This window comes from Eutrigla gurnardus (genome assembly GCF_963514095.1).
Source record: "Eutrigla gurnardus genome assembly, chromosome: 18".
Taxonomy (NCBI): domain Eukaryota; kingdom Metazoa; phylum Chordata; class Actinopteri; order Perciformes; family Triglidae; genus Eutrigla; species Eutrigla gurnardus.
Window position 1 is genome coordinate 19455510 of NC_139929.1, and position 23297 is coordinate 19478806.

At 45.0% G+C, this 23297-nt stretch overlaps 1 protein-coding gene across 1 annotated transcript in view; it reads right to left on the minus strand.

Moving 5' to 3' along the window:
* Positions 1-22900, minus strand: part of plppr4b (phospholipid phosphatase related 4b) — a 44395-nt gene extending 21495 nt beyond the window's left edge. The window contains exon 1 of the mRNA XM_084033807.1: positions 22766-22900. Within this exon, the coding sequence (XP_083889933.1) occupies positions 22766-22837 (72 nt within the window). The 5' untranslated portion in view covers positions 22838-22900. The remainder of the gene's footprint in view (positions 1-22765) is intronic.
* Between the last annotated feature and the right edge of the window lie 397 nt (positions 22901-23297).

The window sequence follows — 23297 nt, forward strand, 5'->3', positions numbered from 1 at the left end:
GCAGCTAGTTTCTATTTAATATAGCCAGTTAGAGGTTTAAATATCACAGAAGTTAGAGTAATAAAGCTGGTGTTTATCTCTCAGCTGGGCGAATCAAAGTGCTTCAGCGGTCCGTGAAAGATAGCCAGAGATCAACTCTTCGGAGGGCTCGGGTTGGTTATGCAAATGGTTTGCTTTAGACATGCTGAATGGATGGCTGCAGGGATTGAACCACTGACCTGCCACAGTGGTATTTCACTAGTGGATATCTAGTCCTGTCTAGTGCAATGAGAGAAGTGTTGTATGAGTCCAGAGACGCCACCAGCTATGCCATATAATACTGTTTCATCAGGAGTATAGACCCCTTGGTGTTTGAAAGTGACAGCTCTGTCCCATGTGAGCGCTAAAATCACAAAGAGTATCATCTGGAGCCTTTTCTGAGTATCTGATTGGTTTTCCAGCAGAAGACAGGCTGTCTGACATATATATGCAATGCATGCAATGTTTTCTGGGCAGCAGTGCTTTATTTATATTTGATTTAAACAGCAGCATGGGTGACTCTGCCAAACTGTATTGTTATGTCTTAATGTATCACTGGGACTAACACATTTTTAGAGATATAATTGTGTCGGTTCTGTGGGATAGGTATCTTAAAAAGTCCAGAAAACAATGTTGGATCATATGTTTCTGTGAGCTTCTGTTAATTGATATGGTTGATAATATTTGCTCTTTTTACAAGCAGCAAATTTCAGTTTTTTTTTTTTTTTTTAGATTGGAATCACATTCATCCTTGACTTATAGTTATTCAAATCAGCTCTCATGTTTCTGTATCGAAACATGATTTGTTTCAATACAGTTTATTTCAATTTTTATGACCGCCCATAAAAAAAAAACCTTCATCCCATAATAAAGAGGATGAGACGGACTGAAATGGCACAACTGAGGCAAGTAAATGACTCAAGACTACAAGTCAATAAAAGACTGGTAATAACACCACTAATCTCTTGGGGAATATCAGCTCATAAAATGGCTCTTTGATATTTCTCATTGAGACTTAAAGGTGTATTTGCTGAAGTAGCTCTTCTCTTCTCATCCCCAGAGCGTCACATACCGAGCCTTTGTCACTAAAGGTAGCCTTTAACATCTGTATGAGGCGCTTTCAACGGACTTCAATGCAAACCCATCACACTATTCCACGTTCAGTGAAAATGCTATGAGACAGTGATGACTTTATCTTCCTAAATGAGCTCTCCAACATTTCCCAAAACTGGGAGAAATTGAGCTTTTGACTCGGAGCTAATGAAGACAACATCTGCGGAAACCGACGAATGTCAAATATTAAAATAACGTCGTCCCGTTCTCTATTGCATCTGCGTCCTGCTGTTACACGGTTAGAGCATGAAAAGTCAGATTTCCCAAATAATTTACTCCATATTCAAATGGAAATACATTTACCATGATCTTGTTATTAAGGCCAAGTATTCTGATTGTAATTTGAATGCAATTAATGAGGCTAACAAACCACTATGTGTGCTTGTGGGATTAAATGGGGTGTGTGTCACTACTTACAATGAGTTTATATTTTCAGATACCGTAAGAAGATGAATTGAGACGTTGCAGTTCTCGTCATTATCATGGACAGAAGGATTTATCAACAACATGGCGAGAGCCGTGTGCAGACAATCCCGGGCCTAGACTCCGAATGTTGTATAAAACACATTTACAGGTTCTAAATGCAGAATTTACAGCATTTATTTTCAGTGTTTATCTGAGGGGAAACCGGAGGGTGCATTGGTGAGGATGGTGTTATCAGCTGAGAACAGTGCAGAGCGGCGACCAGTAGCTAGCAAGTGGGGCAATCTCACATGCAGCAAACACACGGCCAGCACAGCAGTGTGAATAAAGAAGCAGAGAAGCTCAGATTACTACACACACAGAGGGTAGACATCCCACCACTATAATAGCTGTTTGATATTAGAATCAAATAGAGAATCTTGAGCAGGGAAGTGAAAACGGCAACGCAGACGACACATTTCACACACCTACACTTCTGTTCTACTGTGTCAAAATCCTCTCCCCGACTCTCTCTAAGCCTGCAGGCACACAGGGAAGTGCATGTGGAGACAGGAAGCCGATGTGTGGTTGGAGGCAGTAAAATGTCCACAAAGTACTGCAGTGAGGAGCGTCAGTGGGAGTCGATTGTGGCCGAGAGCATCGTGGGCTTCATCACGCAGCTTAATACCCTGATTCATTGCTACACAGACGCCTCACTCACTCAACTAACACTAAGTAGAGTGACGTGATGGAGGAGGGGCCCACTAGGACCCCAACACATGGGGATCTCTTCAAGTCAACCGTTCCTTCTGGGAACTGATTCACTTACACACTAACACAGAGTTTTCATGTCTCTCCATCCGAGTTGTCTTTCCTTACGTTTTATTCTGGAATAGTGGTGACCTCAGGGGGATTAAGAGAGGTTTGACAAGACATTTGGAAGACAGGAATTACAAAACACAATAATGAAGGAGGTGAGGGATTCTGTCTTCATTCAAATACCCCCCAAAAGGAAGTTTACGTTAAATAATAATCCCGGTTTACTGTAATATGGCTCTTATTATTCTAGTATGGGCCTTCATTTTTATCAGTTATCATAACTGTAGTCACTAATCTAGTTCACAAATGAGCACTGTTGATGATAGTATGACTTGGACATGACAACCCATGGGACCAAGTTAGACCTGGTCTGTTCCAGTCCAGGTCAATTGGTCTTGATACTCGGCATCAGGTTTTAATTTAAAGGATTAAGTAGTGATGTCCAAATGAAGCTTCGTGAAGCATTTTCTTTATTTTCTGAGCCCAATAGATGGTGCTCTCTGTTCAACAAAGGGTTGAAGGCCGATATATTTCCATTGCTTTCAACCCTTTGTTGAACAGAGAGCGCCATCTATTGCTAGGGCAACCGTCATTCACTGCGCCTCTTGGGCGCTGCTCGTGTCTCCACTGCAATCACACGCAAGAAAGGATCGATTTTTAGACACAATGAAACTGAAATATGGTGAATTGTGTTTGGACACGTTTTGGCTGCTTTTACCTTCCCAACCTCCTCCTTCATGCTACTCTCCTGTATAAACAAACACTTAAAGAGACTCTGTTCTCTAAAGCAGGCACATGTCCCACTAATGCGTCCAAAATAGTTTTTGTTTTGTTCTGTGACTGTCTTCCTTTCCATTACCAGAATATCCTTAAGAATGAGAGTTTATTTTGACAAGGCATAATTTTCAGCCAAAATAAAAGTCTATTCTGTATAACAATACTACTTTGACTGTGATCCACCTAATATGTTTAAATTATTGGTTTAACAGGTGGCACACGGCAGATGGGAAGGAAAACGTTCTCCAACTACCTGGAGAGAGAGTATGCAAAAATGGAATACGAGCTCAAGAAAGCATATGAGGAGCTACACTACATCTCAACCACAGCAGACATTTGGTCCATCCAAAACAGGAGCTACTTAGGTGTTACAGCTCATTGGATAAACCCAACTACTTTGAAACACAAGAAATCAGCTTTGGCTTGTAAACGGATTAAAGGTAGTCACACTTATGATGTCGTCGCTAGCGAGATAGACCATATTCATTCTCTATAGTGGTGATGATGATAATGAGATCACCTTCACAGATGTTAATGATGTGCTTGATGCTGCCACAGAGTATGGGATTGTTCTGCCACCACATCTCAGGTGTGCCTCTCATACTATGAACTTGGTCTCATGCTCTGATCTTGAAAAATGGTTCACTTCAAATCCTGCGATCAAAGGAATCTACCGAAGTGCTACGGCAAAGTGCACTGCACTGTGGAACAAGGCCAGTAGGTCAACCATGGCCTCCGAGACGGTGGGGGAAGTGTTCTCCAAAAAGCTCTTGGTACCATGCACAACAAGGTGGAACTCTTTTCACGATGCTGTGGCAAGGATAACTGAAATTCCTCTTAATGACTTAACCACCATCTGTGATCGTTTAGGCCTAAAATGTTTTAGTGATAGGGAACTCCAATTCCTGAAGGAGTACTGCGCCATCACAAAGCCACTCACCGTTGCTCTGGACATCCTACAAGGAGAGGACAACTGTTATTATGGCACCCTCCTGCCCACCCTTGAAGTGTTGATGGCCAAGACACTGGAGAAGAAGGAAGGTCTGACTGTGGCAATGGGCCTACCTGATGCCATAGTTCAGGTTAGAAACATCCCATCAACACATGGAAATGTATGTATATTTTACCAAAGACATTTTATGTAAAACATGGCACTGGTAGTCATATTGGTAATACCCACAAGTCTCCATTCATAATAATATGAGTGATGTTTCTTATGATTAAGTATATTTGATTTTACTCTAAAGGGAATCTTTTACTAATGCTAATACCTATGTCACTGTGTGTTTGCAGGCTATCAAAACCCGATTTGCCGCCGTCTTGGAAAGCGAAGGTGCCATGGTCGCGGCTGCCTCGCTTCCCATGTTCAAATTGCGATGGTGTAAAGACCAGGCGAAGAAGGAGATGGTGAAGGGATACCTGGCAGCAGAGTGTCACAAGGTTACCCCTCAGCCTGGCCCTGTGCAGCAACCAGAGGTACCAACAACACTAACACCAAGCACCTCCAAAGCACAGGACTTTTTTAACTTTGAGGAGGACGATGACACCTTCAGTTCTGTCGAATCTGAGATAATGTCCTACTTGAGAACAGCCGAAACAGAGATGGATGTACTCCAACAATTTCCCACAATAAAGGAAGTCTCTCTGAAGAAAAATGCTGCTAATCCATCCAGCGCCCCTGTTGAGAGGCTGTTCAGTTTGTGAAGTCTGGTACTGTGTCCCAAGAGGAACAAGCTCAAAGACAAAAGGTTTGAGAAGCTGCTTCTCATGAGGTATAACCACTGGTTTCAGCACTAACTCTCCACTCAAACAATCTATATGTTGACCATTGTTCAGGTTTGATTTTGAGCAGCTGGTGGTGTTATGCATCATTTTCATATTTCATTGTCTTAAACAGAAGTTCTTAGGTGCTTGATTCTGAATAATAATTCAGGTTGTTTATTTATATCAGAATATCATTTTCAGTTATTTATATCATATAATATCTATATCTATATATATATTGTTGGGACCTAACCGTTAGGACTACACAATGCGGCCTACAGAAGCCTACACATGCGGCCAGGACAAAGGGACAAAGGGGATTAAAAACTACACCGCCATTTTAGTTTCACATCTCACCCAGGTGAGAGATGCGACGCCACCCAACGAGTGCCCCATTGGCTGACATCTTCAGGGAACCCCGGGGGGTCCCCGGGGGGTCCCCTGGAGCGGCCTGAGCTTTATAAACCGAAGCCGCCCGGAGAACGTCCTCTTATTTCACTCTTACTCTCTGGCTCCCACTCCTACCCGGGCGCTGGTTCCAGCGCTTCCATCGCAACACCACGTTGCCACGGGAGGCGACCCCTCCACCAACAGGAGGTGGACACGGCCCCGCAGCGCACCGTTGCAACAAGAGGAACCAAGCCGGTTCCTGCCGTCCAGCTACCAGACGCTGTCTGAAGTAAGCTGACTAAACCGCCAAGCCGCGATTATATCGCCGTCCGTGGAAGGAGGAAACACCAACTGTTTTCTTTATTTGAGTTTGATCAACGAGAGGAAACCCGCTCCGCTCTCGTCTGGACGAAGCCGACTCAGCACGTCCCCCGCTGACGCCGGGGACTCACGAACCACCGCCGTTACGGAACGCCGTCATCGTCTTACGCAACGATACCAGTAAGAGGCTATCAGTCTGGGCAGAGACACAAGTGATAGTGTAGGATATGCTTGTAATTCTTGTTAATGTGTTTTAAGTTCTGATCGCGGACCGCCGAGTCCGTTGGTTCATGTGCTGCTGTATTTGAATACTGATCGTGTCCCCACGCAGCTGGGTTGATTTCTGTAACAGTGTTTGCGACTAACCTCCGCCATATTCGCGAGCTCAGAAAGCCTCTACTATCAGTTAAAAGACCGGTCTCGCGGAATAAACGCCAGTTCATTCACGCGAGCCCGTGTGATAGCGGCACGCTTTCTGTCCCTCCGAATATCGCTCGCGCATCCTCTCTCTCTTTGTTTGTGTCCCGCTAACACACACACACATACACGCCGCACACACGTGTCCTAAGCCAGCTGTTCCCGGCGGGCGCTAGGGACATAGCTACATCTGGTGGCTACATACGGCTATCTCTCTCTCTCTCTCTCGCTACTCCGTCAGACCTCAGTGGCTCCGCCCCTGAACGCTGCGAGGAATAGCTCCACCTCTCTCTCTCTCTCGCTACCCCATCGAACCTCAGTGGCTCCGCCCCTGAACGCTGCGAGGAATAGCTCCATCCGGTGGCCGCCCATAGCCATCTCTCTCTCTCTCTCTCTCTCTCTCGACACGCACGCATGCACACACACACACGCACACGCACGCACACACACACATACGCACACACACACTCCACGTGTGTATCTCCCTTTGTTTAAGCTTAGCTTTGTGTGTTAGGTAGTTAGGTAATAAGGCTTTGTTAATTGCAGTGTTATTGATTGTGATCATTATTACTGATTTTAATAAATCTTATTATATTATAACTAGCGGTCTCTTGTGCTTGTTGTGTATATGTCACTGGATAACAGCAGGTTGTGAAGGCTAGTGCTTGAATTTCACGCCTTTTTAATTGTTAGATTGTTTTTATGCTTCCATGCCAATGATCACGATGATTGGCATGTGAGTATAAAACCTTCATATTGAGACTGAATACAGTTTTAGGTTATCTTTTCCCTGATCCCAGGGTGGTGCCCCGTTTATTCATGATTATATCATGATAATATATTAAATATAATTATTAATACCGATAATCATATTGATATTGATAGTTAACTGTTGATAACCAAATCTGCTCCTGCTACAACCCCAACATAAATGGTGCCCCGTGTGAGGGCTTTCTTAAACCAGCTTTATCCAGAGATTTATGCACAATAACCTGAGAATTATAGTAATAATAACAATAATAGGAATTGTTGTTATTGATATCATTGTTTAGAAATCGATGTTCAAGGATCGATTTGTTTGCTCCCTGTTACTATTTGCCAAGCAAATACAGTTGAGGGTTGCATATGCATGTTGTGATTAGCCATTTATTGTTTAACAACAATACTAACAAACACAGGGTTAGGGATACTAATAACACTGTTATTACTCACCAGAGGTGCTAGAGACACCTCATTGACAGTCCACAGGCTGTAGAAGAGTACTAACATTTCCATTGTAAGTCACAGGTCGACGCAGCTCACCTGTGCACCCACATCAGTATAACAACAAATACATTCTTTTTTCTTGCGATTAGCACCGAACAAGTAAAGCCACCGTATTCTCCCTTTACTAGAAGTAGAGCAGAGAATAGAGCCACAGAGTGTACCTCTGTGAACGTTGAAATTGTACCTTGCTATTTCCACCACGGGTTCTAGCTCAAGTTAACATTTCAAAATAATTCCCTAACTGTTCCTGCCGCGCATTTCAGTTAGCGTGCCTTTGGCAAAGAATTAAGTAAGCAGCCTACAGTAAGTCTGAGTTGCTGTATAGAATCATTAGAGCGTGAAGCTGACCTCTCTAAAAGAGAACCGCCAGTCACCTTATCAGGTGATTTGCATAACCCCCCTCCTTTCTCTCCAGACACAATGGAGACCTTTTGTGAACAGTTCATCTCATCTGTGGCACAGAGCCTTCAGACAGGCTACTCTGAGTTTTTGCAGAAACTAAATCTCAGTGAGTGCCAAGAGGAGATCAACGTGTTACTGAACAGCAGATCTGATGAAGTAACATCATCCAAGGGTCCATTGTTAAAATGCTTGCTACTGACTTTCTACAAACAAACCTGTCTCTTGGTTCAGAGTAAATCTGCCCTAGAGAAAAAAGTGGTAGCACTAGAGGAGCAAAGTGCTTGTCACCTCCACGACGCTCAAGCAGCAGACATGAGAGCCATGCGTTATTTAGATGTCCTGCACACCACAGAGTCCCAGTTTTTGTCCTACAAGAACAGGTGGTCGAAGTCTAAACCAGAATGTCCTCCCTCAGCCGACTCGGCCAGTCAGTGTGATTCAGGCTTCTCCGACTCCCACTCTTTTTGTAGTGAAAATACGACTCCCCCGCCATGCAGAAGATGGGAACAGTTACCAGCGGACACAAAGTCCTTAAGACAAACTCCACTGAGAGATAGCGGTAACGGCTACGCAGCTTCCCATTGCTCCGACACAGACAGCGAAGAAACCAGCAGTGGAACTTACACAAGTTCTCCTCCAAAATCTTCCTATCTTTGGAACAAACCTGTAATTTGCGACGCGCCTCCTCAACCTAGCTTAGTCTCGCCTTCACCAGAAAGGACGCCACAGCGCTTCCGCTTTGAAGAGCTTGAGAGCATGGCTAAAGATATTCAACATTTTGATCCCGACAACTCGAACCATAATATTGACGAATATTTGAGAGAGTTAGACAGACTCCTGATTGACCTCCCCCATGCCTCCTCACGGGAGAAGCTCAGACTAGTCGGGAAGACCACAACCAGACATGTCCGCAGTTTCATAGGAACACTTGCACCCAGAACCCAGGACCGATACCCCAGACTTTGTGCAGCACTCCGGAAGGAGTATAGCCGGGACTGGGATCCCGCCGCCGCTACGATCAGTGCCCTCGCCGTCGTACATGAGGAGCAGGAATCACCCACAGAGTACTATTGGCGCTTCCGGGCCGCCTATGCTCAGGGCCGTAACTCCCCAGGAGTGGAGGAAGAGCCTGCCTTCAAGGCCCTCTTCCTGCATAACCTACACGAAAGTGTGCGCTACGATGCCACCATACACTTCAGGACACATCGACTCTCCATGCAAGAGATTCGTAATTACGCACAGATTGCTTGGGAAACCCACTCAGCACGCAAACTTAAAAGCCAGCCCGCTAACTTCGACACATCTGCGTCCGAAACGTCTGCCGCCTTAAAGCATAGCCCTCATAACAGCGCGAAAGGGGGTGAGCGGCCAGCACGCCCCAGGAATCAGACAAAACCAAGGAACGAGAGTAACTCCCAAACATCCGCCACCTTAAAGCAGAGCCCTCATAACAGCGCGAAAGGGGGTGAGCGGCCAGCACGCCCCAGGAATCAGACAAAACCAAGGAACGAGAGTAACTCCCAAACATCCGCCACCTTAAAGCAGAGCCCTCATAACAGCGCGAAAGGGGGTGAGCGGCCAGCACGCCCCTGGAATCAGACAAACTCCCAAACTGACGAAGATAGGGATCCGTGCGACCCGATCGAGAAGCTGATAAAAACGATAGCGCTATGGCGTGACTCGACCCAACAATCACTAAACTCCCCCCAGAAGCCTGGTAAGAGACGGCGTGGGGATACTGAGCATCACCGACATGCCCACCAACTGCGTCGAGATGGGCATTCACACAGAAGTAGTAGGAAGCCCTACTCCGAAATTCTGTCCCAGTCACGTGAACCAGCAGTGTACAAACATGACAACTCAGATAATGACAGCGCCTCTGACATTTCCTCTGTTTCTGGCTACATGGAGCGTTACAGCCCTGAGCCACAACATAGTAAATATGGCTAACTTAAATCTTCTCCAGGAGTAAACCAAACGACCATTAACCCCTTCTCCTTTTCCTCGCTTTCCTTTTCCTCCTTCGTTCCGTTTTCATAGTTGGGGTGTGTCCTGTTTGAAACTACCTGAGTGTAATGATAATGTTGATGTTTGTGAAAATTGTGTCTTAGCAGATGTTTGATATAGGTTAGATGGTTAGAAATCTCTGCCCAGACCGTAGAAATCTCTGCCCAGACCTTGCCTCAATCTCTGCCCAGACAATGCCTCCATCAAGTTATGGACTTTAACCTGAATGACTGTTTAACCTTTTTTCCATGGAATATACAGACTGTTTGGACTCCCACATGTGTCAAGGAATACATGGACGGTTCGGCCCTTATGTTGCTCCGAAGGTTGCGTCCCACACCTCAACCTTCAGACCAAAAGGGGGACTGTTGGGACCTAACCGTTAGGACTACACAATGCGGCCTACAGAAGCCTACACATGCGGCCAGGACAAAGGGACAAAGGGGATTAAAAACTACACCGCCATTTTAGTTTCACATCTCACCCAGGTGAGAGATGCGACGCCACCCAACGAGTGCCCCATTGGCTGACATCTTCAGGGAACCCCGGGGGGTCCCCTGGAGTGGCCTGAGCTTTATAAACCGAAGCCGCCCGGAGAACGTCCTCTTATTTCACTCTTACTCTCTGGCTCCCACTCCTACCCGGGCGCTACCAGTAAGAGGCTATCAGTCTGGGCAGAGACACAAGTGATAGTGTAGGATATGCTTGTAATTCTTGTTAATGTGTTCTAAGTTCTGATCGCGGACCGCCGAGTCCGTTGGTTCATGTGCTGCTGTATTTGAATACTGATCGTGTCCCCACGCAGCTGGGTTGATTTCTGTAACAGTGTTTGCGACTAACCTCCGCCATATTCGCGAGCTCAGAAAGCCTCTACTATCAGTTAAAAGACCGGTCTCGCGGAATAAACGCCAGTTCATTCACGCGAGCCCGTGTGATAGCGGCACGCTTTCTGTCCCTCCGAATATCGCTCGCGCATCCTCTCTCTCTTTGTTTGTGTCCCGCTAACACACACACACACATACACGCCGCACACACGTGTCCTAAGCCAGCTGTTCCCGGCGGGCGCTAGGGACATAGCTACATCTGGTGGCTACATACGGCTATCTCTCTCTCTCTCTCTCTCTCTCTCTCTCTCTCTTGCTACTCCGTCAGACCTCAGTGGCTCCGCCCCTGAACGCTGCGAGGAATAGCTCCACCTCTCTCTCTCTCTCGCTACCCCATCGAACCTCAGTGGCTCCGCCCCTGAACGCTGCGAGGAATAGCTCCATCCGGTGGCCGCCCATAGCCATCTCTCTCTCTCTCTCTCTCTCTCTCTCTCTCGACACGCACGCACGCACACACACACACGCACACGCACGCACACACACACATACGCACACACACACTCCACGTGTGTATCTCCCTTTGTTTAAGCTTAGCTTTGTGTGTTAGGTAGTTAGGTAATAAGGCTTTGTTAATTGCAGTGTTATTGATTGTGATCATTATTACTGATTTTAATAAATCTTATTATATTATAACTAGCGGTCTCTTGTGCTTGTTGTGTATATGTCACTGGATAACAGCACGTTGTGAAGGCTAGTGCTTGAATTTCACGCCTTTTAATTGTTCGATTGGTTTTGTACTCCTATGCCAATGATCACGATGATTGGCATGTGAGTATAAAACCTTCATATTGAGACTGAATACAGTTTTAGGTTATCTTTTCCCTGATCCCAGGGTGGTGCCCTGTTTATTCATGATTATATCATGATAATATATTAAATATAATTATTAATACCGATAATCATATTGATATTGATAGTTAACTGTTGATAACCAAATCTGCTCCTGCTACAACCCCAACAATATATATTTATATCATTTATATCTGTATTTTTTAATTAATTAGCTTTTAAGCCACTTTAATTTTTTGCAGTTTGTTTTTGAATACCTGCCTGACGGAAATAAATAGGCATTGAAAAAATACTTTGGTGTTGTTGTTGTTTGTGTTGTGCACAACGGATCATATTGCTTGGATGATTAGATTCAGTGATGTGGATGCAAATTAATTGAAACAGTTGTTTTAATCAACAGTTTGTATTAATCAGCATCAGTACAGAACTGAAATGACAGCTAGAGGGAACTCAATCAATCAACCTTTATTTAATGGGAGCATTGGAAAAACGTTTTACAGTAACTAAAAAGTTACTTTCTCAGTAACGCATTACTTTTTGGTTTAAGTAACTGAGTTACTAACTGAGTTACTTTTTTACCAAGTAACTAGTAACTGTAACTAGTTACTATTTTTCAGTAACTAGCACAACACTGGTCAAACCTCTGGGTCCATGTCATGTTTGATGTTTGTTTGGTGTTCTGTACATGAGCACGGATAACAAAGTATAGTTATTTGTCCTCAATGCTATAGTCCATTGTGCTGTGTGTTTGTCCTCCATGTTTTAGTCCATGGGCCCTAGTTTCGTAGACCAGGCGCAGTCAGCTTTCAGCGCACCTGCGCCGCGCCGACGGGGTGTGTCCGCCTGGACTTTGCAAGTTTCGTGCACCGCGCAGGCTCGCGCAGGCTCGCGCAGGCTCGCGCTCGCGCAGGCACGCGCTCGCGCAGGCACACCTCCCGTCTCGCCCACCGGCGCAAGTGGGAAAGAGGGAGGAGAAGAAGGCGTGAGTGGGAGACGAGGAGGAGACGAGGCGTGGACTGGGATTAATACAGCCGATTCAGATCTTCACCAATCAAATGAGCTCCTCTCCTCACCTTTAATGCGTTAGGGGAGGTTCAGTGCAAGATCCGTCACTTGACAACCCGATGACAGAAGCAGCGCCGCCGCTCCCACCACACTCATCACGCGCTGTGCGCGCGTATCATAATAATAACAATGCCCATATTATAAAAAACAGGAGAGAGAGAGGGAGATGTTTTGGTCCGAGAGGCTGAGTTTCCGTTACGCGTGCCATCCGCCTTTGATCTGACGTCAGATGTGACGGGACAATCTATATAGATATAAATGTACGTGTTGATTCAATTAGTTGCATTAAATAGTGTTTGTTGTGATTATTGATTGCATTTAAATGTGCCTGGAACTGTGGAAACCTGCCTGTGAGGTCTCGGTGACGTGTGCGCACTGCGCGCCGGTCCGCCAAACTTCCGATCCGCCAGCTGTGATTCGCATTGAATGAATGGACTTTATTTACGCCTTGCGCCTTGTGCCGAAAGTAGACCAGGTTGGAGCTGGCGAGCTTTCAGCGCAGTCTCGGCGAGGCTTTTTGCCACGAAACTTCCGCTACGCCAAGCTGAATCTGTGACGCCTCCCCCTGCTGCGCCGCCACACCCATCTTGGCGCAGGCGATCTACCAAACTGCCAAACTGACGGTGCGCAAGGCTGCGCGGGTCGAAACTTGCACTGCGCCGGCTGCGCCACCCTGCGCCGCCCTGCGCTGGTCTACGAAACTAGGGCCCCATGTGTTGTTTTCCCCCTTCCATCTAAAGGACCACAATGGAAACAAGCCTTAGGGGTTTACAGTTTTTTTAACCTTTTGAACACTTCTTGTTAGTTGTTGTTCAATAAAGTTTTCAATCAATCAATCAATCAATAGTTGGAAGCATCTGTTGAATTGTATGCTTGTAATTTCTCGATGGTGTAATGTTAGAGGCTAGGTTTCTCCCAGAGATGACGGCCAACATGCTGAACACCATGCTTCAAAACCGTAGTCTACAAACCAATGTGTGAATATATCCATTTCCTATGTACAGCCTATGGTTTCTACACCAAATACATGTATAAATCTGACCACTATGCTACTATATTCTACCCACTCATGAATAGCACACACATCTGAAAAGGGTATTCATGCCCTTCCATTCCTATCGCACTCCGCTGTACTTCTGTCAGAAAATGTAAAGCACCCTCCAACGTACGTCATTCGTTTACAATCTGAAAAAGGGTCCAAAGTGGTGACGATAAGCAACACACACGCAGGAAGCATCCTTCAAGTGAGTGAGTGTTCCTTCATCCCCCTCCCCCTCTCAGGTCTGTTTCTCTGGCTCACCGTCAGCCTGCCTCACCTCTCTTCCAGCATCTCAGCTTGTGGAAATGAGAAATATAGGTCAGTGGTGTCAGCACTCGCATTTTTCATGCTCTGCAGATGAAGCTGCTCCAGGATTAATACTGTACTTCAAAGTAGATTTTCTAGAGGATAATTTATGTCACATCCTGTTATTCTGAGAGCGCAGCTTGGTTTGCTGAGGCCAACTGCAGCTAATCGTATCTGATACGCTTCAGTGTCTCTATTCATGCTTACGTATGATTTCCTTCCTTTCCTCTGTTGGTGCTAAGTTAAGTAATTTAATAGTGAAACTTACCAGTGTACAGGAACCAAGCATGTCCTGTGCAGATCCCATTTAACAACATTCAACTATCAGTAAATATTTGCTACAAAAAATAGGATATCAAGGATAATATGGCGGCTGTTTTTTGTCCTGATAGTGCCTGGGTCAAGAGAATGTGATGCCAGTCGGTCTGGTTTTGGGCACAGGGCAAGATATAAATAGCTACTAGCAAAACTGTAGTGGATCTGTTATGAAGCTTTAGTCTCCCCAAAGCCAGATTCATCAAGATTTAACCTCTTGGCCTTAGATCACAAACTCTGCTGGCCAAAGTATGATTCACATCATTGATATTCGTCAATATATTAATGCATAAAAAAAGCAACATCCCGATCTACCATTGCTGACCACCAATAGACAAAATGAATGACCATGAATACAACTGTAGAGAAGGTTTACAAATGTTTATGGTCGTCATGTGTGTTTGATGTAGGGATATACTACGCTTTCTTATGCACATACTTATTAGTATGCTTGTGGGTACAAAAGTGAGGGATGGCTGACGACAGGACTACATAGATTAGTCGCTCACAAGCTAGTAGTAAGATGTTCTTAAATTTGAAAGAAGAGGCCCACTTGCAAGATAAACCATTGGATCCATTGCAGGCAGTTTGGTTTCCAGGTGAAAAGGAGCCACAATGATGTGTAGATTTCAGTAAGTTGGACTGTCCAATAGAAGGGTTCTCAGAATCCTTGGATTTGGGTACCAGTGGACATATACACAACACATGTTGAATGACATTCTTATAGAATTGAACAATAGTGGGCCAGTGATCTTGTCAGGTATCTTTCAGGCCCGGCAGCCATCAAAGCATGGACTGCTACCGGAGTCATACGATAACTGGAGTTTTTCTGGCAGACTTCCAGACTTAATGTAAAATTAAGTGTGAGATCTCCAAGGCCACCAAAGCTAATATTACTACTTGTACATAAGATATATCCGATCCCAGTGGATACATTGCAATGAAATTGGCTGAGCTCCCCAGTGGAAAAAGCCATGAATATGAATCGCCCCATAACCCTTCCTCTACCTGCTCCAACTCCACCTGAATGTTTGACTGGACGGTATTCGGTTTTACATTTTGTTTTTTTATGCCTTGGGATTACAAACATGCATAATACACACAAAAACTAATGCAACATGCTTGATCATTAACAAATAACATGTGACTTTTGAGTTGAAACATGCTCTGTCCACACATGGTATAATGACAGCACTCAATGACTCTATTGAGGAAAAAACATGCTATGAGCCCCTGCAGCCTATTACTGTAACTGAGAGATTAATGCTTCTTTAGTCACTATGGTCCTGCACTCGCTGTTGATTATTGCAGAAGGTCTAGAGCCCAAAAAGTGATATTCGGTAAAGCGCCACTACCTTCAACAAACTTTAAGCTCTCTCTGTGGTTTTCATAAAAGCTAAGTCATGAGTGTTAGCGTTTCTCCCGTCCATCAGTGAATGTGTCCGCACTAATCTCACATTCTGCTGCAGCAAACTGTAATAATTTGGGATGCCAGTCATAGCTGCAGACTCAAGGACGTTGTGGTGGCGGTGTCTCACTTTCTCACACCACCTTTTATTGCATGTTTTATACACCCATTGACTGCTAGCTCACTTCTTTTAACTGGCTCCTGGCTGGTCGGGGCCACGCGCCATAACACAGCATCTTCAACCACTGCTCAGTGACCAAAGACACAGTGGGTGGAAACAGTTTGCGTTAACAGCTAAACGGACTATCACCACAAACACTATTGCTGACACTCAGCAGATGCTTTGCGGATAGAAAGCTTGACGTTGCTTAATTGCATGTATGTATTATACGACAACAAAGTGCATTTCACGACGCCCTTACAGGTCAATGGTGTCTAGACAGGAGGATCAGCCAATGTTGAGTTGTATTAGCAGTTGTTGTTGCAGACACATCTGGTGGTCTATTGGAGTACAGAAGATAGATTTCATTTTCTGCTGCACACTTACTTCTTGGGTGTTCACATTTGGATACGTGTTGATCCTTCTGTCATACAGGGAGTTTTGACAACTGACAACAATCCCTCCACCGGCTCCCATGTGCTCCTGGCCAGCCCTCAGGGGCGACCGGGGAGACGGTGCAGTGGGCCTCAGCTCTCTTAGTTGGGTGCTGGGCTGACAGGACCGACAGCGATGGAGGTTTCTCAGTCAGATCATGTGTCTGATTGATAACAACTGAACATTTTGGATTGAGTGTGCAATGCTGCATTAGGATTTGTCTCTGATTCGGGTTTCTGCACACGTTTGGTTCCTCATACAAACATATCACATGAACAAATGATGTCTGGGCTGGGTATTTTGCAAATGTGTTACTTGAAGAAAAGACAGTCAGACTTTAGGCTTTGACACTCTGCAGACTTTTTACATGAACAAACACTATAGAACAGACTAATGAAAAGGGAAAATGCTGAAAAACATATGTCCTGGTTAATTTGTTGCAAATAATTTCCCTTAACTATTTTATTGAGTGACTTTGCTTTTACTGACTTCATGCCTGTTCTTTAAACTTCACGGCCAATGTGAATGGCAGTGAGGAGTGACTACTGAAGGTTGGTAAAGCAAACAGTGCAGTCAGAAAGGCGGAATAGCAGAGGAATAAATCACAGAGCAGAATGTCTTTCTCTGAAAAGCCTTGCCTCCTCTGGGAGGGTTGAGCTCAACAGAGATGCTCCATTGCCCTACATCTGCTCTCACTCGCTGCCAGCCTACGCTCTGTGTCTCATTCTCTTTGTTTCGCCTTCGTTCCCTCAGTTTCACTCACACACAAAGACTCTATCTGTGTCATATATTGTTCTACATCACTATCAGACTCTTTTTATTCCATGCTGACTGGAGTTCTGGCAATGTCCGTCCTCTTTTCCTTCTCTTTGTCCGCCTGCCACGGAGCCCTCTGATATGGGTTATAGAAGCCTGACGTTCGAAAGATATTTATGGATCAGAGGTGCAAAACAAGCTTGACCATCTCTTGCAAGCTCAGTGGATTGTGGACAATTTTTAATAAAGAATTCTGAACGATCCGGACAAAATAAATGCAATTCCTGATATCCTGAGATGGATGGATGGATGGATGGATGGATGGATGGATAGATAGATTAACATTAAATTATATTCAGTAAAAACAGGTAAAACTTGATGAATAAATTAGAACAATGAGTGAAAACAATTCACCATTTATGAATAAAAAGGATTCCATGTGACCAGGTAGCATCAGTGACAGGCATCACTGATTCATGTTAAATGAAGTTCAGTAGAGGAGTGAGTTGAGACTGTAAAGACATTTTATATTAGTTCTACTTTGAGGGAGATCCGATTACATGTCTAAAGCTTTTTTTAATCAATTTCTCAACCACTCTATTCTCTTGGATCTGAAGTTAATTTATGACCTAACATTACTTAATTCTTTTTTAGGTCAGTTCAGTGCCAAAGCCCCGCGTAGAAGAGCCTTTCTCTTGACTTCTTCTCACTATTATCTTCTGAGAGGTGTGTAATCCGATCTTTATAAACTACACCTCTGTAAAAAATGAAGGGAACACTAAATCATCAGAGTATAACACCAAGTCAGTTCAACTTCAAGGATAATAAAGCTGTCTATTCAAGAAGAACAAGTGCTTTGCTGCAAATAATAGTGACAAAAGGAGCAACGGAGACAAAAGGAAGACAAACTAAACAAAAAGGGAGGTTCTGATGTGGAGACCGGAGACAGTTGCTCTCTCCTTCTCCTTCCTGATAGGTTCTTCTTTAGTTCTAGGTTCTGCTTGTGTCCTTGTCACTACTTGTAGCATGAGGTCGTACCTGCAGCCCAATCACATGTAGTCCAGCTCCTCCAGGATCCACATCCAGATGTGGGGTCACAAGGAGGTTTGCTGTGTCTCCCAGCCCAGTCTCAAGAACATGGAGGAGATACCAGGAGAACGGCCGGTACACCAGGAGAGCTGGACATCAACCCAGCAGGACTGCAGTCCGACAAAACGACGTTCCTGACCAAACTCTTAGAAACAAACTCCATGAAGGCCTGACATCCTCTAGTGGGACCTGGTCTCACAGCCCAGCACCGTGCAGCTCTTTTCACCAGAGAACACCAAGATTGGCAGGTCCCCCATTGATTTTGGTTCATGCACATCAGTACACAACTGTATGCTTTCTTCCTTTGACTTTTTGTTTGACTCTGTAGTGGATGCTACTTGAAATGTTCTAAAGTAAATTAGTTGAGATTAAAAAAAGTCAGCAACCCAGCCGACCCGTCTCGAAACACAGAAACCGTCTCTTTCACCATGCTTTTTGGAGGTGACTTGATTTTCTTTTGCCATGTCATCATTCATATCTATACAATCAATGTGTTTATGATTGGATTGTTTACTAGAGCACAAAGTTCTTCACAGTTCTAGCTCAAAGCTCAACATCATTAAGTCGACTCAGAGGTCACTCAAAGACGCATTTCACGGTACAAATAATAATTAATTATTAAATGAATTCTTAATTATGGGCCCTAATTAGATGTAACGACACATGGCGTAGCCTGTTTTGTTCTCGACTCCTGATCGATTCACACAATGATTAGATTCAAGTGTTGATCCGATATGACTCAAAGTTGAACTGGGATCAGCTGATCACTCGAGAGAAAACTCACTGCTCTGTTGTTTCCTGTCTGAATAAAGACAGCAGCTACAGACAGGAAGGGTCTAATAGTAATAAAGAATTTCATTTTGAAAAAGGAGTGAGGTAAAGGAAATAGATACAATGTTTTTATATTTTCTTTCTGGCTTGGTTTGAAAACACGATCAGTGACAGGCACCATAGTTGTTGATGGTACAAGCAGGTGACAACCTCCGGTTCTGAAAAATCAATGCTGAAGTGCTTTAAACTTGCATTCTCTCGCTGGCCATTAGGGGGCGAATCCTCGTTGAAGAAATATTGATTTATTATCTCAGCTGAGTTTATGGTCTAACTCTCTAGTTTAAAGTCTTCTTCAATCCAGCATGATGTTCATTTAGTACATTATGGTCCATTTAGAGTCCACCAGACCAGAAAGCAGGGGATGCTTTAAGGGCGGGGCTACCTGATGATTGACAGGTCACTACCATGCTACCAATAATTAGCCACTAAGAACACTTAGCTGTAAAGTTGACCGCTTCACACCAGCATCCAGATGGATCCAGATCCAGTAAGGTTGCCGCTCCGCTGCTTGTGTTCATCAGATCCACCCGTCGCTCCTCAACAGCCCAAATATGGTCACTTCCTTCAATGGTTGCAAAACAACCAAGATGGAAACGGCCAAAATGCCAAACAAGAGGCTGAAAACCATCGTCCACAAACCAATGGGTGACGTCACCATGAATACGTCCACTTCTTGTATACAGGCTATAGTTACAATTCAATCAACCAACAAACTCCTCTAGTAACAGAACCCAAGTGAACCTTTTCTGCAGATGCAGCCTACACTTTGTCCTCTATCGAGGCGAATGGCCATGTCTCTCCCTACAATTAGACATGTGATTTAATCTTTTGTTTTCCCCCTTTGAGATAACAGTTGTTCAGCCCTCCTCATGCTTCCATTTGTTCCACTTTGGAGGAAAAAGCAGCCTGAGGCTTCACAGTGGAGCCTGCACTTCAGCACTCAGTCCAAACTGAAGTCTGGCAGCCGGCAGTTATAGGGAACGCTCTGATCACATCTGCAGCTGCTGCTCAATAACACGCGTGGGATCGAAGAACGCTGGCTCATGATCCATTACCAGGACTGGGACGCATACATGATTACATGCACTTTGATTACATACACTTTAAACTAATCTGTCCAGTCAAACTGGCTCTTTAACATCACAGTGCAGCTTGAATGTGACACATGCAGTTATAATTATAACAATTACTATAATAATGAACACGTTTGACATATTGTCACTTAATGAAGCCAATATGATGACTATCTGGGCTCTATCAGAATGAGAATTTTCAATCAGATTCGGAGATTGGACTGTTGATACTTGACTGTTGACACCAGGGTGAAAGCAGCTTTATCTTATGATTTTTTTCCCACACAACTCAACTGCACCTTCAATCACATGTCTGAGGAACACATATTTCCCCCCGACCCGGTTACAGTTTGAAACATGTGCAAAACAAACAAAAAGACTGATTTTGAAACAAAACACCTCCACCCCGGCCTCCACCTCATGTGGATCTAACAAACTTATACTAATGTGTGATACCATCAGTAGCAACCATAATCCATGACATAATACATCCCCCTTGGAATATAACCCACAATGCTGTTTCATTCAATGCTGTTTCATTCAGGATGTCATGAAGAATAGGCTGAGGAGGAGCTACTGAAGAATTCTTTACAGCAAGGTAAGTTTGTTTTTTCTAGTCTGGCCTCATTAACCAGGGTTAGTAAGGTTCTGTTAGTTCTGCCCTTACCAGCTAATAGTGACTTGGCATTTGTCTCATCACACCAGTTAACACCAGTTCACACCAGTTCATGCTTCTCAATCAAACCGACGTGTTTGTTCAAGAGTCGTCAATCGCAATCGTTGCCAGTTTGCCCCGATGGAACAGCATCTCAATCCCACCCACAAAGCTCTCATTATTTTTATAACAATAACAATGAATGTACACCGCTGTGCAATATCATTGCTTTATGCAAAATCACCATCTCATAAATGCTATTTCATACATGCAATAATGTGAACTCAACTTATGTGTTAACTTATTCATTATACCTTTACAGTTACTAATTTATTTATACTCGCCCCGTGTTGTTAAACTTCCCTCTTTGCTGTTGAAATGTCCCCAACCAATAAAGGATTATCATATTTAATCTCATATCCAACTTGGCATTTAACAATATAGACCACCTGATGTCAGATGAAGTCTGTTCAAGCGAAATAAACCCAAACCCTAATTTCAATGCACGGTGTGTCTAACCCCCTATTCCATTTAGGTCACGGTGTTAGAGCTGCCTTTTTTCTTGCCATTAAGTAACCACATGGCAGGTGAGGCTGGGAGTCCTGCTGCAGAGGTAAATCCCCCCGGGGAGGTAGGATACATCATGATGGGCACGCTCTGATCTCCTCTCCGTCTACTGTGGGACACAGCAGTCATGGCTGATGGGAGAGCAGGATGGGATTGAGCTGACCAGGCCACCACCTCAGCCCTCTGCATACCAGCCACACACACACACACACACAGTCAGGGAATGAGCCCGAGTGGGCCTAATTATATGCACAAGTGCTGCAGTTCACTGAGTAGAATTAACTTCCAGCATTGGCCTACTTAAAATGCTTGTAAAAATACATGGCAGAAAGGAAATCCTCCTCCTGAACAGGAGCCGTGGCTCGAGGCCGACATTTCCTGTTCGGGTATTTTAATTGTAGTCCGAGTGCACTGAAATCTAAATGCAAGGGTCCGAAAAGCAAACCGACGAAGGGAAACCCCCCTATCCCAGCCGCCGCCGCCGCGAGAGGAATCCACGGGAACGACGCGGCTCATCCCAACAGCATCCATCACACAGCATTAGAGGCGACTCTGTATCATAGGATGCCAGTTTGATTGGAGAGCCACAGGCCAGCGGGGAATTAGAGCGTGCATAAACAGCACAGCAGGGGGACGAGTGACAGGCACCACAAGCTGCATGCAATCTGCACTTAAACGCTGGAAATCATCGGCCCATTTGGATTATATTCTGATCATCAAGACAAGATGCACATCCATCATGGCTACATTCCCCTGTCTCCACAGACGTACAGCTACTTTACATTCTGTTTGCACTGGATTTTTACTTTGATGGAAATGATCAAAATATGTTTTTACCATATAAGAAGTGGACCAAGTCATTGTGACGTCACCCATTGGGTTGTGGACTGCCGTTTTTAAGCCTCAAGTCCCTTCCAGTGAAGGAAGTGACCATATTTGGGCTAGAGGAGCGACGGGTGGATCACACAAGCAGCAGAGCGGCACCCTGAGCAGCAACCTTACTGGATCTGGATCCATCTGGATTCTGGTGTGAAGCTGCTAAAGAAAGCTAAGCTTCCAAAAGTCAAGGAAGTGACAACCAGAGGAGTCGCCCCCTGATGGCCAGCAGAGAGAATGCAAGTTTAAGGCACTTCAGTGTGGGCTTCACTTTTCAGCACCGGAGGTAATCACCTAGGTGTTCTGTTAGATTTTCTGTTTAGAATAAAAAGACACAACGTGTCTGTGTTTCAATGAGCTCTTATCTTCACACACACACTCACACACACACACACACACACACACACACACACACACACACACACACACACACACACACACACATTCCTTACTCTCTACTCACTTAGACTTATAGAGGTGTTGGTCCAACACCATTACTTTACTGTGGGAATATGATGAAGATGATGATGAATATATAAGCAGCAAATACACATGAATGTATTTATCTATTGGCAATCTAACCACGTCTCTACATTGTGAGTACAGGTGGCTATTATACAAGTAATGGATGATGCATGATGTAGGCTTGTAGTGGAGGAAAATCACCCGGACACACTATATGCACATTGCACATCTTTGTGACCTACATATTAATATAACGCCATAGTAAAGCCAACGGACAGGTCTCCTCGACTAACAGACTACCGTGAGACGGGAGACCGAGAGCGGGTCTTGATGAGACGCATGCCGCGTGAACCCACCTCCACGAAATAGAAACAGGGCAGCAGGCTGACACTGTCTTTGGTCAGGATCCCCTTCTCTCTCGCAGCCATGGCCGGGCCTCGAGATATCCAAAGAGATCCAAGACGTGACGAGGGGAAGAATGGCTGAGCTCTCCAGGCGGCGTCCTGCCGGGATCAGGAGCGCTCCATGCCGCTGTGCGGAGCGAGGATGCTCGGGGGACAACGGCTCGTCAGGATCCGACCCAGTCTTCCCTCCCGACGCGCGGACCCGCGGCCCGTGATGTGTGCTAGTGAGAAGCCCGGGTCTCGGCTCTGTGCATGTCTTCCGAGGAGCTGTCAGGTAGAGAACCGAGCCACACCGACGGAGGGAGGGAGGGAGAGGAGAGGGAGCGCAGGCGCACTGGGGAGGAAGGTGTCTGACAGCGTATGACGGCTGACTGACAATGAAATCAGCCCGTTTACCATGCAAAGACAAATAAAACGCTCGCACTCCATCCCCTCCCGGGGATCACGACAGTGTTTTGACACGCGCGCATATTCACGTGCCTCT